At 36.0% G+C, this 18,611-nt stretch overlaps 1 protein-coding gene across 4 annotated transcripts in view; it reads right to left on the bottom strand.

The window, feature by feature from the left end:
• FRY (FRY microtubule binding protein) overlaps positions 1-18,611 on the bottom strand; it is a 448,789-nt gene that overhangs the window by 133,729 nt on the left and 296,449 nt on the right. For all 4 annotated transcript variants that reach the window (XM_054528883.2, XM_054528884.2, XM_054528882.2 and 1 more), the window contains 6 exons: positions 14,862-14,965; positions 14,300-14,408; positions 12,409-12,495; positions 6,605-6,776; positions 4,881-5,013; positions 997-1,104 (listed from right to left, as the gene is read on the bottom strand). In XM_054528883.2, coding sequence (XP_054384858.1) covers positions 997-1,104; positions 4,881-5,013; positions 6,605-6,776; positions 12,409-12,495; positions 14,300-14,408; positions 14,862-14,965 — 713 coding nt within the window. The remainder of the gene's footprint in view (positions 1-996; positions 1,105-4,880; positions 5,014-6,604; positions 6,777-12,408; positions 12,496-14,299; positions 14,409-14,861; positions 14,966-18,611) is intronic.

The raw sequence follows: 18,611 nt of genomic DNA, 5'->3' as shown, positions 1-18,611 counted from the left end.
CTTTTTTTAAATTACACCATAATCAGATTATAGAGCCTAAACTGACATTTTTTGTCATCTTATTCCCCAGCTTAAAATTTCATCAGTCCAAATGCCTCAACAAGTACTTAAGATTAGCTGAAAATCTACCTCTTCTGTCTTATTTCAATTTCCTTTCATCATTGGGTTTGTAAACTATTTTCTCTTTTTTTCCCCCAAACCAATGACTTTTGTTCTTCCTCATTCCACCCATCCCATGTGTCTAATAATTTTGCTTTCCAAATTGCACTTAGGTTATGTCACTTGATTTTTAAATTAAAGACACACATAACTGTCAACTGGAGCTCCAGATCAACATGAGATAACTAAGCTCACTAAACTATAATAAGATAATTCCACTCAAAGAATATAAATTTTAGGTTTTCATTGGATTGTGCATTGGGAAGGTGATAAATATGATTTTGGGCAGCTTTCTGAAGCACTATACTAAAACTAGTTTAGGATATCCATGACCTGCATTCTTGTCCCCATGGGGGTCTGTGGGCCTCAGACTGGGTATCAGACTCCGAATGAACTCTTTTTTGGCCAGACCCATCTCATTTCCTGGTTCTACCTCTGTGCCTTTGCTCATGTCTCTGCCTTTACCTTTCTGAACTCTACCTTCCCTTCGAGGGGAAGTTCAAGTTCCACCTTCTCTCAGGAGTTATTTGTTGCCTTCCCCAGTCCATAGTAATCTCTTACCCACGAATCATGTATTGTACATTTTTGTGTCATTAGTTTGCACAACACAGGCTTTGGGTTGTTAGCGACCTTACGTGCTTATGTATTTGCTTCTAAGTTAGATTTTAAACCCCTTGAACATGGGAAAAATAATTTTTAAAAATTTGTTTTTTCCTGCCCATACCCAGTACCTCATTTGGTAAATATTTGTTAATTGTAAACTACCATTCTATTTTTTTTTCAGGAGTCACAACAAAGGATCGAAATTAATTTTGATCAAATAATATTCTCACCTACCTAGCCAGCAAGTCAATAAGTTCAAGTTTTGACATCCCATCAGGAAGCAGTCGAGGAATAGCAGCAACACAGGTCCTGAAAAGATCTATTTTTGGCTTTCTCTCACCCCTAGAATTAGAAGACAAAATTTTAAAATAGGTCAAAAGGCTGTGAAAATAAAAACAAAATGAATTAAGTGCATGAACAAAGACTAGAATCCATGCCTTCTGAGTCACAGCCTGGTGTTACCTCCATATTATTCTCAAATGTTTATGCCCTTTGTAGCTTGACCAGTTCTAGTAAAACTTTAAGTAATTTAAATGTAAGATAAAGGTATATATCTGAAAAGAAAAATGCTGATATCAATAGTATTTTACCTTGAGTTTGCCCTTTAGTTGGGTCTAGTCCAGTTGCATTTAAAATACCAGAATCACAGAAATGGCTAAGTACATCCACATGAAGAAATGTATTTCATTCAGCATTTAAAAATGTATTTCATTCAGCATTTAAAAATGGAGTGTATATATATATATATATAGAGAGAGAGAGAGAGAGAGAGAGAGAGAGAGAATGGTGCCTTTTGTAATTGTGATATCTAGCAGCTTCTCTCCCTGATGAGTTATGCTTCTCCCCTAGAGCCCCTTGTCCTGTTTTTAAAAAATTAAGTGCTTCCAAAATAAATCTTTCAAAATAAGTAAAATTCTGAAATGTATATAGTTGTGCACCCATTTCTGACTTTTAAAGTGATACTGATGGGCCTCACATCTATGGAGATTTTTAATTAATTTCTTGAGAATATGAATGTTTAATGATAATTAATGCCTTCTGCATTCTGTTGGAAAATGTGAAGGAGAAATATATATTTTGTGTTATTTCAATTTTTAGTTGTTTTAATAGGTAACTGTTAGATTTTTAACCACTTATTTTATCTGTAACCTTTATGGAATAAACTACCGACCAAAATCTTTCAAATGACCCAAGTGACAATATATAACAGCATATCTAAAGTCTGATGACTTCGTCTTCTGAGCATAAATATAGAATCAGTACCAAATTAATGTGATCCCAGGACACAAGCACAATAGTGAAAATGCAAAGTAGCATAAAAATAATTCCTTTTGGGAACAGTAACTGTAGTCAGAATAGAAATGCAACTAGCAGAATCAATCCTCTGTAATCTAAAGATCATAATCAAACAGCAATTTTGCTCTGTGACATTACCTTTTAGTGTGCTTTTACAAGTTTGTTAAGAATTAATACAAAATTGTTTATATGAAAAATAAAACACATAATATGTTGTCTTCCAAAATAATCTGCTTTTGTGGGCAGTCATAAGATTATTTTCTTAATAATCTTATGACTTTTATCATCCATAGAGCTTTTGCATGAGCTGTTGAGGACCCTGGAGAAGAGGAAGCAGTTGCACAGGGCTTTCCAATCAGCCAAGGAAAGAAATGTTTTCAGATGATATCCTCAATAGCTGTACAGTGTTAGAGCCTAGAGATCTCTTCTAATTGTTCATTTGTAACACAGTGAGTAATTTAAACAGTTCTACTAGTTTGCTCACCAGATGTCTTTAACAGCTGGGATTATTTTTATATCTGTCGGAAAATGGATGACCTTGCCTGGCCTGAAGTGTAAGGGCAAACTCTGCCGGACTTCCAAGATGATAAAACAAGCCTAGATTAGAAACTAATTGCTGCATGATTTCCTCTTACTACTGCAGTCTTTGCTGTCTGGCCTTTTATGGGAAGCATATAAATCCCCAAAATTACATAATTAAGAAAATATATTAACAGATGTTAAAATTATTATTTATTATTTCTTTACTTGTTATTTTCTTTCTTTCTTTCTATCTTTGTACTAGCATGAACCACAAAAGGGATGAGGAATAAAGACTGAGCAACACAGAATGTTCAGTGTTCAAGTTGTTACCCTACGTAGGGCCTGGGAAAGTGGTGGACCAGCTTCCGATGTCAACTCCAATGACTGTTTCATTAGTGTTGTGTGGGCCTCCACCCTCTTCTCCTAAATGCTTATGGGATTCCCTAACATTTCTCTTCTTCCTTTTTTTTTTTTTTTTTTAAAGAAATGAAGCAATGAGTTATTCAGGAATCTGCCTTGAATTCTAGCACGAAAAATATTTCTAGCCCTATCTGGAGGTCTTAAGATGTTTGAATAGGAAAAAGTAAAGAAGAACCTTAGAAAAAGTTTGAAACATTGATTAAAACATAAATAAAATGTTCACATTTAAACATGTACCTTTTATGATTTTGAATATATTGTTTTTGTCCTGAACCTGTCTTATGATGCCTATTGATTACAAATATGGTTGTCCTTTAAAGCTCTTTTTTTTGAGGAAACAGCTATATGCATTTCTTTTTGTTTGTTTTTGAAACAGTTTCACTGTCGCCCAGGCTGGAATGCAGTGGCGCAATCTTGGCTCACTGCAATCTCCGCCTCCCGGGTTCAAGCAATTCTCCTGCCTCAGCCTCCTGAGTAGCTGGGATTACAGGTGTGCGCCACCATGCCTGGCTAATTTTTGTATTACTAGTAAAGATGGGGTTTCGCCATGTTGGCCAGGCTGGTCTTGAACTCTTGACCTCAAGTGGTCTGCCCGCCTTGGCCTCCCAAAGTGCTGGGATTACAGGTGTGAGCCACTGTGCCTGGCATAATGCATTTTTTGTATCTTCTACATTATAAATTGAAAATGGCTTTAATATATGCAAGAAGTATGGAAAAATGAGGTTGAAAGTTTATTGATAATCTGGCAATTTGTGAAGTAAGAACTAGAACGGTAGATAATATTTTTAATGTTATTAATCTTGGTCAATATAAGCTCTGCTATTATTTCGGTTGAAAAGTCTAAAGCAACATCATCTCATACTATTTAAATCGAGTAATTGGTGAGCTGCAGGATAATATGCATTGTATAATCCCACTTTTGTGGAAAAAAAGAGGTATGTATACACATACATTTATATTGACATAAGGAAAGGTCTGGAAGGAATCACATTGATCCAAGAAACGGCTGCAGATTTCATGTGAGGCTCTGAGGAGGCTTTTATTTTAACTTTAGATTCTACTAAATACATATTTTAAATAATTCTGCATTTTTGCCTTTGCTTTAATCATGAGTACATGTTACTATCACAAAAAAAAAATGCACACCACAACATGAACCTCTTTATGTAGGTAACAATCTTCAGATTAATTCTTATATTTGCAGTTGAAAATGATGGATGACAGAAGAAATTTACCTAATCATATTTTTGGAAATTATGCCACAGCTATCAAATGTAATTTAATTCATAGCCCAACAACACAGTCCAAACTTTCTTAAAATATAGAATTATAACTTAATCCTAGTTCCTGCCATAGTTAAACAAAAACAGCAAATCCAAGTTCTAATTGTAAATCTAGATCTTCAGATTTTGAATAAGAATACTTGATTTGAATACATTTGAAGCTACGCATGCTTTCTTAAAATGCTTTCTGTGATGCAGTCTGTGATACAGTCGCACAGAAACTATGAAGTAGGAACTGTCATGAGATGTATAAAGATGGAATGTCTGTAAATTTGGGATGTCACTATGTCACATGAGTTGTGATGGTGCCTGGGAACAAAATGCCATTTCTGAAAAACATGGACCAGTGAGTCATGGGCCTCATTTTCTAACTTACTGACCTAGTGATACTTGAGATATAAATAAAATAGATCAATCACAGATATGACCTTATTTTTATAGTTAGTCAAATACTGTGAAGGGTTTTTTTTTTAACTATCTGTACTACTTTTTAGAACTCTAAGAAGATGAAAACAAAATACAGAATAAATAAGAATACTCTCTACTTGTGTCTTCTGGTTCATCTTTCATTGATAACTTAGTCTTTACTGTACTCACGTGATCATGTCTTCCGGTTCTTTGTTTAACATTTGTACATTAGTCAGCATCATACACCTTCCTACTTCTTTATCAAGGTGCCTTAAAATGTTGTCTACAGCTTTTCGTACTTGAGAGTAATATAAGGACATGCCTGAAAAACATGCATTATAGTTATACCTTCAACTGAATCCATCAAAGGATATCCTGATTTATTCATCCTCTATAATATTTTTTACTGAAGATCTTATGAGTCAATGACTTCCTTGAGCAAAAGGGCTGTCTGATTCAATCTCATCTGCACAGCTTTTAGCATAGTGCCTTGCACTTAGTAGGTGTTCACCAGATAATCATTTAAATTCAATTTATAGGAATTCTAATACTCAATTGGAAGTATTTTCCAGAAGAGTTAAAATAATAAGAAAATACAAAATTCAAATTAAAGCAATTTGAATTTTAAAGTTTCTAGTTAGCATAAGAAAATTCACCATCATTAGTGATTATGTGAATAAAGAATAATTCTCATTGGGGGTTAGGACTTTAATAACTCCATATGACCCTCTGAAATATATATGTGAATTTTTTTAGTAAAATAAAATAACTTCACATTATAAATTTAAAAATGAAGAAAAACATATTTTAGCTATATTATTTTTATTGTTCTCATTAACTACAGTGTCGATGTCCTACACTGGAAGACAAATGTGTATACGAATTATACAAATGAAAAGTAAATACCTTTGTATTTAAAATTTGTACTTTAGTGAAATAATTATTCATGATTATTTCTCATGCATTACATCTGTTTTTTTTTGTTTGTTTTTTTTGAGATGGAGTTTCACTCTTGTTGCCCAGGCTGGAGTGGAATGGTGCGATCTTGGCTGACTGCAACCTCCGTCTCCTGGGTTCAAGCAATTCTCCTGCCTTAGCCTCCCAGGTTGCTGGGATTACAAGCATGCACCACCATGCCCAGCTAATTTTGTATTTTTAGTACAGACAGGGTTTCTCCATGTTGGTCAGGTCTCGAACTCCCAACCTCAGGTGGAGTTTTGGCCTCTCAAAATGCTGGGATTACAGGCGTGAGCCACTGCGCCCAACCTATTACACCTTTTAAAAGTCATTTAAACATTGCATAACCAAAGAGAAATATTTCAAAGCAAAAAATTTCCTTGTGTGTCTCTCTCAGGTCTGTAGAATCCAGTAATTATCTTAATAAAGTTTGTAGTAGGTGTCTACATTTGGGTAATTGGTAAGAAATGAACAAATGCCAAGAACATCTCTTTAGATAAGATAGTTAAATTAGAAAATCATCTCATGTAGTCTAAATCCACAATATAACCTGATGTGTGTTGTGAGATTGGCATATTTAAAACACGTTAAACTAATTTAACTAAAGAAAAAAAGAAGGAGATCAATGAATGAATTGATAAACAGGATTATTTAGCAAAGCACACAGATGTCTTGGAGACTTACTGAAAAATGTAGTAATCATTATTAGAGGCTTTAAAAAGACCATAGATAAAAATCTAACATTTAAATGCCAAAATATTTACCAGGAAGTTCTAAAAAGTTTAAAGAGCGTAAAACAAAACACAGCATGAATCAATCAAAACAATTAATGCTGGAATGTCTTATCATCTACTTCTATAAAGGTTTTTAAAAAGTGCATCTCACTAAATATAAATATCTACTGGTCATTTTAAGGGCTTAATAAGGCTTAGTTCTTATGCACTTCTGAAACTCACCTATCATTTTGGCTTCCTCTTCAGTTAGCGTTTTACTCAAATATGTTTTCTTTACTCTCAACGTGTTTCCTGAAGGAAGAACGGCTCCTGTAACCGGCATGGGAGGTTCCCCGTCTTTCTGCTGCAAGCTATCAGCTATGACCAAGAATGCCCGTAAACCAATGTTCATTCTCTGTAAGAGACAATATTGTCATGACAAAAGGAAAGGCCCAATTATTGTAGTGGAATACATCCATAAGTCTCTCAGATAGTTAAGATTGAATTGCATGTAGATGAGTATGAGAAAATAATTTAAAAGGCACAAGAGTGTAGAGCAATCTTAATAAAATTTAAGTTTCTGTCACTGTTTTTTCTTGTCGGTGAAGTCGGGAGATTTCACCGACTGTGGAGAGCATGTTTGAGATGGTCATGTACTATATTCTGTTGAGGGGAATGCTGAGTGTATCTCTAAAAGATATGCCTCATCCTCTGGAGCAGGTGCAACTAAGGTAAACTGAGGTAAACAAGGGCTCATATGTCTCCTGGAAGAAGGGAGGCACCACATGTGTTAGCTCACAAAGATTGAATGGAAACACCCAGGGTTCCAAATGGAAACCATAAAATGAACATCACCTGCTCTCAACTGCAGGTCCTGACTTCTGATTTACAAAGGCCAAGTTTGAGAAGACATTTTAAAAATTCAATGCCACAGAACCTGTTACTGATGAAAACATATGGGTGTGTAAGAAGAAATGTGATTGTGGGCCAGATTGATCTTCCTTAGGCTCAGGTATGGCACAACTTTGGCCCTGAAAAACGGCTTAGTAAGACAGGTGTTCTCCCTAGTGCTCATCTTCAAAGGTCAGAAGGTACCTAAACATCTGTACTCCATTAAACAGCCATGTGTGAAACATTTACACCAATATTTTTAAACCTCATGAAGTAGTAAGTTCCCCAAGTATACTACTACCTACGGAAGAAAATAATGACGATTACTAGGACCGATGAAAATAATTTAGTTACAATGTATTGAGTCCCTAAAATACATCCAGAACTGCTCATTAACTTTCATCCTTAACACAGTCATATAAGGAAGGCATTCCCACTTTACAGGGTAAAGTATTCTCATTTTTTCAGGTGAGGAAACTGAGGTATAGTGGGAAGCTTTGCATCTAAATCTGGTTTGCCTGAATCACCTATTTAGTAGAACACGATTACATTTTATAACATAAAGTAACATAGACTTCTATTCATTTTAAAATTATTTATTCAAGCTTTAAGGAGTTATCATAATTCAACCAGGATTTGGTAAATATTTCTCTGGCTCATTTATAAGCAATTCAATGTGTACTTTATGCTTTTTTGGCATTAAATTATATGCCAAAAAATTATATGCCAAAAAGAATATTACTTTAAAAAATAATCTGTGTATCAAAGCTCATTAGTTCCCTCTTTGGATAGTTCTTTTATGAGATATTTCTAGGCTTGTGTGTGTCTCTCAAGACACAGCAATGTTGTGGATAAGAAAATAAAGTGGTCAATTCAGCAGATGCAGTACTAATATAATAACTGTGGGATGACATATGTGGTCAAGCCTCAATTATCTGCCAGTGGATTATCCAATTTAGCAATCATCCTTGTCAGTTCTCTAAGTTTTCCCTTTCCCTGGACAACACTAAGGGCAGAAATAAGATGGGATAGTTTGGTACACACATTTTGAAGTTAACTTCAAAAATAATTTATTTTTTTTAAATTTCATATAGTTCTGCATCACAACTCTCCCTTTTATTTGTCTGGCCTTGGAAAATTACTTAACTTTTCCAAGTCCAGGTATATTCTTCCCTTCTGTAAAATGAGGATAGTAATACCTATCAATCATATAGCGCTATTGTGAGAATCAAAGAAAATGTCTGAAAAGCTGCTGCTGGCAAATATCTCTTGTAAGCCAGAATCCCCACTCTATTTTTTAAAAATCAGGTTTGAGATATAAATTACATGTACTAAAAGTTGCTCCTTTTAGTTGTACAGTTGCTTGAGTTTAGAGAAACATACATAGTCAGGTAACCATCAACAGAATCAAGATCCAAAATATTTCCACCATGTCCAGAAAGTCCCCCGTGCGTTTTTGCAGTTAGTCTTCTCTCCTAACTCTAGCACCTGACAAACATTGTCTAATTTCCACATTTCACCTTTTCCAGAATGTGATATAAATTGAATCAAATAGTACATAGACTTTACATCTTGCTGTTTTCACTGAGCACAATGCTTTTGAGATGTTACTGCAAGTATCAGCAGTTTGTTCATTTTTATTGCTAAATAGTATCCATTGTATTGATGATTCACAATTTGTTTAGCCATTTACCGGGTTTGGACATGAGTTGCTTTTTTATTTTTGGTGACTATGAATGAGGCTGCTATAAATATTTGCACAAACCTTTGTGAGCATGTGTTTTGATTTCTCTAGGAAAAATACCTTGGGATGGAATTGCTGAGTCATATGGTTAAGTATACATTTAATCTTAAAAGAAATCGCCAAATTTTTCTAAAGTGGTTGTACCTTTTTGTAATCTCACTAGAATAGTATGAGGTTCTAGTTGCTCTTCATCTTCCCCAGTACATCTCGTTTTGGTTCTAAATTGAATTTCCTTAATGACTAATGAGGTTGAATGTCTTTTCATGAGATTATTAGCCATTTGTGTCTCTTCTTTGGTGAAGATGCTGATCCTTCTGCCCATTTAAAAAATTGGGTTATTTTCTTATTATTGAAATGTGGGAATTCTCTATATATTCAGATGGAAGTCATTTGTCAGATATAAGTTTTGTAAATATTTTCTCCCAGTCTGTGGCTCTCCACTTTAACTGTTTTTTGAAGTACAGACATTTTTAATTTTGATGATGTTCAATTTATCAACTTTTTTCTTGTATGGTTTATGATTTTTATGTCCTAGAAATTTTTTCCCACCTGAAGGTCATGAAAATCTTCTTTTCTTCTGGAAGATTTATAGTATCAGATTTTACTTTTAGGTTTATGATCCATTTTGAGTTAATTTTTGTTTATAGTGCAAATTATAGGCTGAGGTTCAATATTTTTCAGGTGGATATCCAATTGTTCAGCACCATTTACTGGAAACATTATCTTCTATCCATTGAATTAACTTAGAATCATTGCTGAAAATCAGTTGACCCTATATGTGTTAGTCTATTTCTCTAGATTCTCTATTTTGTTCAACTGGTTTTTATATTCATCCTTCTGCCAATACTACACTGCCTTGATCACTATACAACTTTATAGTAAGTCCTGAAATCAGGCCATGCTAGTCTTCTAATTTTATTCTTCTTTTACAAAATTATGTTGGTTATTCTAGTTCCTTTGATTTTCCATATAAATTTTAGAATCAGCTTGTTGATTTCTACAGAAAAGGTACAGAGATTTTAATTGGGTTTATTATTATTGAGATTACAGTTTAATCTACATAGATCAATTTGGGGACAACTGACCTCTTGTTGTTAACAGCGAGTCATTCAATTTACAGTTATTTCTCTTCACTATTTGGGTCTTCTTTGATTTATCTCAGGATTTAGTAATTTTCAGTACTAAAATATTGCACATATTTTGTCAGCTTTAATGCTAAGTATTTTGTTTTTCAGTGTTACTGTAAATTGTTCAATTTCTAATTGTTCATAACTAGAATATATTGATTTTATTTCTCTTGTATCCTACAGACTTCCTAAAATCATTTATTAGTCCCAGTAGGTTTTCTTTAGGTTCTTTGTACATAAATAATCATGTTCTCTGTGAATTAATTTTATTTCTTCCTTTCCAATCTATACACTTTTATTTCTTCTTGCCGCTAGCACTACATAAGACCTCTGACTTGACGTTATTTTAGGTCAAGGAAAAACAGAGAAATTGATGACCAAGAAACTCTTCTCACAGACCAGCAAGTCTTCACGACGATGAGGATGGATATAGAAGGTCATTCAGGTGTGCACTAAAACAGGACAATTACCTGGAAATTTTGAAGAGCTGAGTGGTGGTGCAGCATAAAGTTTACAGTAAGATAATCCTTTAGATCTCCAGGCCTTGTTCCACAAGCTACTTCCAAAATATTATTTAAGACCCAATCTGAACTTGTTTCCTGAGAAACAATGCCCTACAGCATGTTTCATCAAGTGTATGACATCTGCTTTGCAGACTATGCTGTCCTCCTGTCTGCTTTTGAGTGGGGTTATGGGTATGCCTTTGGGCTTATAATTACCAACTACTGATAAATGAATTATTCCATAAATCTACAAGATCATGAGAAACGGAAGAAGATAACCAAATATTTACTCCTATTGGTATTTTTTTTTAAATCACAGTTCCAACTGCTCTACACAGAGAGGTTAACTAATTACACACTGACTGAATGAGGAGTTTGAGAAAAGAACCAAGAATACATTTTATAGACAGTGATAATGACGGTAGTAGCTTTTAACATGTCCTTTTTAGACAAGTAATCCAGTAATTCTGAGAAATGATTGCTAAAGACAGTAAAGCCATGACTGCTAAGAAATAAATAATGTCTTGAGAACCTTCCCAGCAAGAGAAGGCTCTTCACTGTACAGCTCTGGGCCTCCTTCCAGCCCAAAGCCTCTGGTTTGGCAGTGGCCCTGCCCCCTCCCATTGGCCCAGAGACCCTGGCTGCAGCCATTCCAGAAGCCTGTGAGGTCACTGGACACCAGACAGAAACTCCCATTTTTGGACTTTTTGTGCTGTTTCTAGATATGTGGCAACCTTAGTATCAAGAAGAGAATATGGGGTGTGGTGGTAAGGAGCACGGGACTAACAGGGACCTGGGTCCCCTCTGCTACTAACAAGCTGCCAGTCTCCAGCCTCCAGGCCCCCTTCCTCACTGGCAGAATGAAGGAGCCAGATGATAATACAGAGATGATAGGAACTCTCTATGTATTTGATTTTTATGGTGTGCAGTCTCCTCTCTCTCTCTCCCTTTCTTCCTTCCCTTTTTTTTTTTCTTAAGAGTTTGTAATGTACTCTTCCTAATATCACAATTCTTCTGCGAGTTGAGGTAGAAAGGCATTTTGTCCTTTTTACTGGTGAAAAAGCTGGAGTTCATAGAGGTAAATGTCAGACAGCTAGGAAAAGCAGCAGAGCCTGTGGCAAGTGGCAAATTCGGCTCTGCTGACTTCTGGTCCAGTGTTGTTTCTACAACCTCATAGAAAAAGAGGCAGTGTGCCAGGCATACTTCTGTTGGCTGACAGTGTTTTTAAAAGTTTAAAATTATATGTGCTGTTCATGTGCACAGCCTCCACTGCTCCACGTTGTGTATGATACCCACTGTATACTCATCTCCACAATCTGCCTGCCCTGGAGTTGGAATGCTGTCACAGAAACAGATGTGCATACATTATTTATTTAATTTCATTGTTTTACTATTTTTATTATTACATATATTTGTTCTTCTCTGTTTCATCACTTCCCGATGCTAAATTTGTTAAACAGTTATAAGTAAAAGCACTGAATTTCTAAAATAAAACAACCTAACTTTTAGTGATGAACTATCTTTTTGGGCAAGAATTACTTTCTTATACAAGAACAGAATATGGTAGCACATCAACCTTTCATCTAACCGTTTCATTCTAAACCTATTCATCCAAAATTTTACTTCTGAAATTCCACCATCATCTGAATTTGGACATTGACAGAAACAAATAGAAGACTTTGTGAGAAGACATCCCTCACCCCATTCTCCAAAGCCGCAAAGCAAAGGTATGGCTCCGTGAAGACATGCTCTGTTAGAAGTACATAAAAGGATCATTCATACCTCTGGGTTGAGACTGAATGCTTTTGCTGGTTTTCCCACACAAAGAAAATCGAAAATGATTTCTTTCATTGCAAAATCTAAACGTTCCTGTAGTAAAAACAAGAACACAAAATGAAAGTGTTAAAATATAAACTCAACATAAAATGGCTATTTTCATCAATATGCACCAAGCAAACAGGTGGTGGCTAAAAGAGGAGAGGCACTGCTCAGTTTTGTGGCTTGCAGAGAACCTGGAGGAAGACCATGCCCATCTGAACCAAGGGTAGGGCTGCTTCTGTTTTGTGTGGTGTGCAAGGAGGCCTTCATTATACAAAACATGTAATTGGCCCCTAAACCACAGTATGACTAATGACAAAAGACCCCCCCCACAAATCAAATAACCAAACACTTGGGGTATCTGGGCTTATAAAGAGTGTGAACTCTTCCTACTTGTACTGTACCTCTTTAAAATGTATTTTTAAAGAGATCACTGCAAAATGATCATTTTCTTCTATTCTCTAACATTAAAAATCCTTTGGCTCATATTATAACAAACAATTCTGCATGTGAGACATGTAATCAACACATAAGATATATTAAGGTTACTTAATATATCAGGGGTGTATATATATATATAACAGGTATAATATGCCAGGTATATATATAACGATAGTTAATATGTATAATTAATATATGCAAAATATATCAGGAATATATAACAGGAATATATATATCAGGTATATATGAATAATTAATATATATAATTTATATATATAAATATATCAGGTATCTGTGTGTATATATATGTGTGTATATGTACATATTTATTTATATATATAAATAAAACAGGTTCATTTTATACAACATATTCCAGAATAAACAAAGCACATTCTCAGTCACATGATAACTACATGCAGAAAAATTACATTAATTCTTTCACCTGCAGAGCAAGTAATGTCCTTTCGCTAAGTACAAATATTATAGAGCTAAGTACAAATATTTCATTGCACCAAACTCAAAGAGAGATATTACTGTCAAATCATCTGTGAAGTAGCAATTGAACCTTACACTTTATATCAGTATCAATTGTACTTCAACAGTACTTTCATGCCTATTATTTCCTTTTAAGCACACGATATTCTGAGGCAAGCATTTTCACCCCCTTTTACAGATAAAGAAACAGAAAAAAGATGTTCTCTGACTTGTTTAAGGTTATAGAGCTGGCTCATGGCAGAGGCTGGACTGGAAAAATAATCTTTTCCTGTTCCTCTGCACAAGGAGGTCAAAGTTGGGGTAAACCCATTTACTCACAAAGTGTTTTGAAAAGTAAAACTCCTGAGTTCAAATAGTAAATTACGTATTAAAAACTATGTTTAATATTACTGGACCTGTTTTTAAGTCATTAATATACATAAAGCACTTAGAACACTTCTTGGCAAAAGAGTGCTTGATAAATGCTAATATTCCTATTAAATTCTTTTTCATAGGTTGAAAGAACATTATTATTTATTCCTCAAATTTTGCTAAATTGTTCTCTTTTGGTTTTCTCTGAACACCAGACCCTTTGTTTCCTCTTTACTTGTAGAATCCAGAGCAGAGAAACAGGAAAAAAACAGAGGTGAAGAGTCAAGACAATCTTACTAATTCACAGACTTTGTGACTCAGATGAGCCACTTAAACTCTGTCTCTGTTTCTTCATTTATCAGATGCTGAAAACACTTGACGTACTCAACTCACAACTTGTTTTGAAGCAAAAGAATAGGCTGTGGGTGAAAACACTTTAAATCTTTCACAGAAGTCTAAACACGTAAGATACTAATTTAGACTTTCCATCTTTTAGTACTTCATAAGAAGGAGGCTGGCTGCTTAAAAACCATTAGAAAATTCCCACCACCAGAATCTTCTCCATTACCTGGGCAATGAACTGGATGATTTTCACAAAGATGTTCAGAGGCATGTCCCTTGGCACCACACCACGGGACCCTTTGGGGAAAAGTGTTGTGATGATGGTTATAAGTCGGCTGAAAGACAAGGGGGAAAAGAGAAAACAAGCAAGATTGTCTGAGCTCCAGTTCTTTAAGGGAAAATGGCAGATGTTTCATCTTATCTAAGAATCAGAGAGAATTCAGAAAAAGAAAACAAACCACCTCACCTATTTCCATTAGCATAATTACTCTATGAAAAGTTTTTCTGGAAAACTAAGAGCAGTTGGAAAATTATAGCTGTTTTTTTGTTAAAGTGGCAAATACAACTCTGGAAGTGGAACCTGTTGATCCTGGTAGAGGCTGGAGCTTTTGTAATGGGTGTTGAGCCAATGACTATGGAAAGCCTGAAAATGTTCCTTAGGACTTAGATCTTTTAGAAACTGTCAGCTTTGAATAGCTTCTAGTTGAGTGAGCATATGTAGTAATAAAAGAAACACCCTCTGCAGTGGCTGAGTGATGTGGTTACCATTGACACAAGCCAAATCTTACCTCTGAGTAGCTGTGTTGCTTTCACATTTAATTCGAATCATGTAAACCCAAAGTAATCTGTAGAGAGATTCCAGTGCAACTCGAGCCATCTTGGGGTCTTTGTTCTATAACAGAAACCAAGATGTAAGACTGCAGATGTAAATAGTGAGGTCTGAGGTTCTAGAGATGGCTCTTCTCTGAAGGCCTGGAAAAGGCAAGCTCCAGGTGGATGGCTGGGTACTTATGAGGCACATTGCATACCTGGGACTTCCAGGGTATTGGTCTGTCAATGCTCATAGGATAAATCATCCATGAGGAGGCATATAAATGTTAGGACAGAGTAATTCTGGGGGAAGCCATGTCATTTTCTCCTTTGCCAAGATGAGTACTCAAGAGATCATCTTCTCCCTCCCACCCTAGGGAACCCAAATTCTTTAGCACCAATAGGAGAATCAGTCTGTTCTTTTTATTGTTGATTATGTCCTTTTAAACCCTTACTGTTTTGATTCTCCAACGCCTCCACCCCATCCCCATCCCATCTGATTACCCTCCAATATTTATTGAGACTAATGTGTACTAGGTACTGTGCTAGAACCTGAGATGTAGAGATAAAAGATAATCCTTTCCCTTAAGATGTTCACAACCTATGGGGGATGGGAGTCAACTCCACAACAGTGTGAAAAACTGGTAGGGACAGAAGCAAGAGGATAGAAAGAAGGGCAACATATGGCAAACTCAAGGAATGGGGTCAGGAAAGGATTCCAGGAGCACATAAAATCTCAGATGACTCATGCCTGTAATCCCAGCACTTTGGGAGGCAGAGGCAGGTGGATTACCAGGTCAGGAGTTCAATACCAGCCTGGCCAAGATGGTGAAATCCCGTCTCTACTAAAAATACAAAAATTAGCTAGGCGTGGTGGTGGGTGCCTGCAATCCCAGCTACTTGGGAGGCTGAGGCAGAGAACTGCTTGAACCTGGGAAGCAGAGGTTGCAGTGAGCCGAGATGGCGCCACTGCACTCCAGCCTGGGTGACAGAGCGAGACTCTGTCTCAAAAAAAAACAAAAACAAAAACAAAAAACAAACAACAACAAAAAAACTCAGATGAACCTTAAATCCATTTTTGTTGTACTCATTCATAATGCACACACATTTGAGTTACTATGCTGAGCCTGCCACAGTTTGTGGCCTTAGATACTTCGAAAGGTGTAAAAAAAAAAGGTGGGAGGGGGAGGTTTGTAGGCAGAGGCAAGAGCACATGGAACCTGAGAGAAATGGAGGAGCAGAGGGCTCCTGTTTTGGAGCCTGGGAATCCTTTGTATGCTGGTGAAGGGCCAGTGCAAGGCCAGGTGAAGGAGCAGTAGGTGGTGAGGCTTGAGAGGAAAGCAGGGGCTACATGAGGTGCCTTTCATGAGGAGAATAGGCTTCTCATGATGGTGACAGGCAGCCAATGAGATCAGAGAGACCACAGAGGAAGTCCAATGTCTGCAGCATGGGGAATGGAGCAGAGGCAGGGAGACCAGCTGTGGGCACCCAGGCATTAACAAATCAGAGAGGAGAGTGTGGGTTTCATCATCCGTGGACACTTCATTCCTCCATTCCTTACTTCTGACTCTCACTCCATCCTTTCTAACAATTTTATAGATTTTATCCACAAAATTTCTCTTGAATTTGATATCTTATCCATTCTCACTTCCTTTGCTATAGCTCAGGCTCCCAGCACTGTCATCTGGACTGCTGCAGTACCCTCCTAACAGTCTCCCTAAGTCAATCCCTGCTCCGATGTCTATCTTACACCGATTATAATCCTTTCTATATAGAAATCACAGAATCAGTAGTTTCCCTGGTGCCTGTGGGATCAAACTAACATTTCGTGGCCTGGCATACCAGACTAGTCAATAGCTGACTCTAACCTATCTCTTCTGCCTCCCAACCTGTTACTCTCCTGCAAGCTTTGTAAACCCTAGCTAGGCCACGTTCATTCTATTTCCATGATAGAAGTGTCCTTCCACCCCCATTCCTGAATCTTTCTTTTCTCCCAAGTGAACCCTGTTCATTCTTTATAGTGGGCTTGGATATCCTCTCCTTTGTGAAGCCTTCTCTGTTCCTCCCTGATGCCTTAAATCCCAGCCCATTAAAACTAATTATTTCCTCCTGAGTGTCCCCTGACTCTCATACATACCTCTAGCATAGCCCTTCAACTCCTTACCTATGGGGAGATCTTGTTTAAACATCAGCTCCCACATAAATAACAGGTTCTCTGAAAAAAGGGGACATTATTTACCCCTAAGATCTATTAAAATTTCTGCTGTTCTGCATGGGGTCAATGAATGTTTGCTAACCAGCCTTTCAGTGTCTTAACTTTCTGATAGGTCTTTTGCCTTTATGTTATTTGTCTGTCTCCATTTATTTAGTCATACGATTCTCTTTTCTTCTTAGTGCAGACAATTTAGGTACTGATTTTTATAGAATTCATAATTGTTTAGAAATGATCTGGGATAAAGTTTATCTTTAAACTGTTACTGAATAAAGATGATCCACATAAATACATTCTATAGGAAAGACTATAGTGAGAAATTTTTAGATTTAGGAAAGATAGACTTCATAGTCTTTGTAGTCTAACAACTTTTTAGTGTGATCATTATTCTAAAAGTCTAAATTTCCATATACATTTAGGTCTGTTCTACATTTATTTTTGTTCTACTAGTCTGTCTATTCAAGTACTAATACAACATCATTTTAATTATTCAGGTTTTATAACGTGTTAATATCTAGTATGGCCTACTTTATATAGTCCATTGCTTCTTTTTTTAATTTTTAGCGGTTTCCAAGATGTTCTTGCATGTTTATTCTTCTAGATGAACTTTGTAGCTATTTGTTTAGCTTCATGGAGAAAAAAAAACCTGGCTTTTTAGAAGCACACATTCATGCAGAAGTTTTTTTTTTTTTTTTTTTTTTTTTTTTGCCTGTTAATATAACAGGTAAAATTTGTCAAATGTTTTAGTTACTTAAAGGGGACTTGAAACTAGTAAAGCTGCATTTAAAACATTCGATCATTTAAAAATTTCAGAAATTCGGACTACTCGTCTTCCAATTGGTCCAAATCAGCAAATGCCTATGGTGTACTTACACGGTGGTTAAAAGCAGACTCCACACACAGACTGCCTGGGTTTGAATCCATCCTTGCCTTATAATTTATTAGCTGTGTGGCCACCTAGAGAAAGCATTTTAATCTTTCTGGGTCTGATTTTCCCTGTCTGTGAAATGCAGATGATAATCCTACCTCCATCACAGGAGTGTATGAGAGTTAAATGAGTTAATGCACATAGGGTACTTAACACTGTACCTGCCTGTAGTATTATTATGTGGAAGACACCTGCCATCAAGCAGCAAACAAGGGAAATGTAGCCCCTGCCTTTAAGGAGCTTCTCTTCTAGTAGAAACATCTTTTCCTTTGTGCATTTCCTTTTTTAAAATATATATAACAGTTTATATTTGCATAGCATATCATTTGAAATTCTTTCATATTCATAATCTCTCATTGTGAATCATGATGAGGAAGGCAAGTATCATCTCAATTTCACTGTAGACCATAGCCGAGATCTCTAGTTTAACTGATTGACATTAGTGTCTTCTGTTTCAACTTCAACTTCTTTAAAATATTTGTCCTGTCCCTCCTGTCTACCATTTTTCTAGCATCTTATTGTGACTAATATTCTTTCACTCTTAAGAACATTTTTGAGATTATTTTTGCTTCCATATGCACTGAAAAG

Source organism: Pongo abelii, chromosome 14 (assembly GCF_028885655.2).
Source record: "Pongo abelii isolate AG06213 chromosome 14, NHGRI_mPonAbe1-v2.0_pri, whole genome shotgun sequence".
In the NCBI taxonomy this organism is placed as follows: Eukaryota; Metazoa; Chordata; class Mammalia; order Primates; family Hominidae; genus Pongo; species Pongo abelii.
This window is presented reverse-complemented; position numbering and strand designations above follow the sequence as displayed.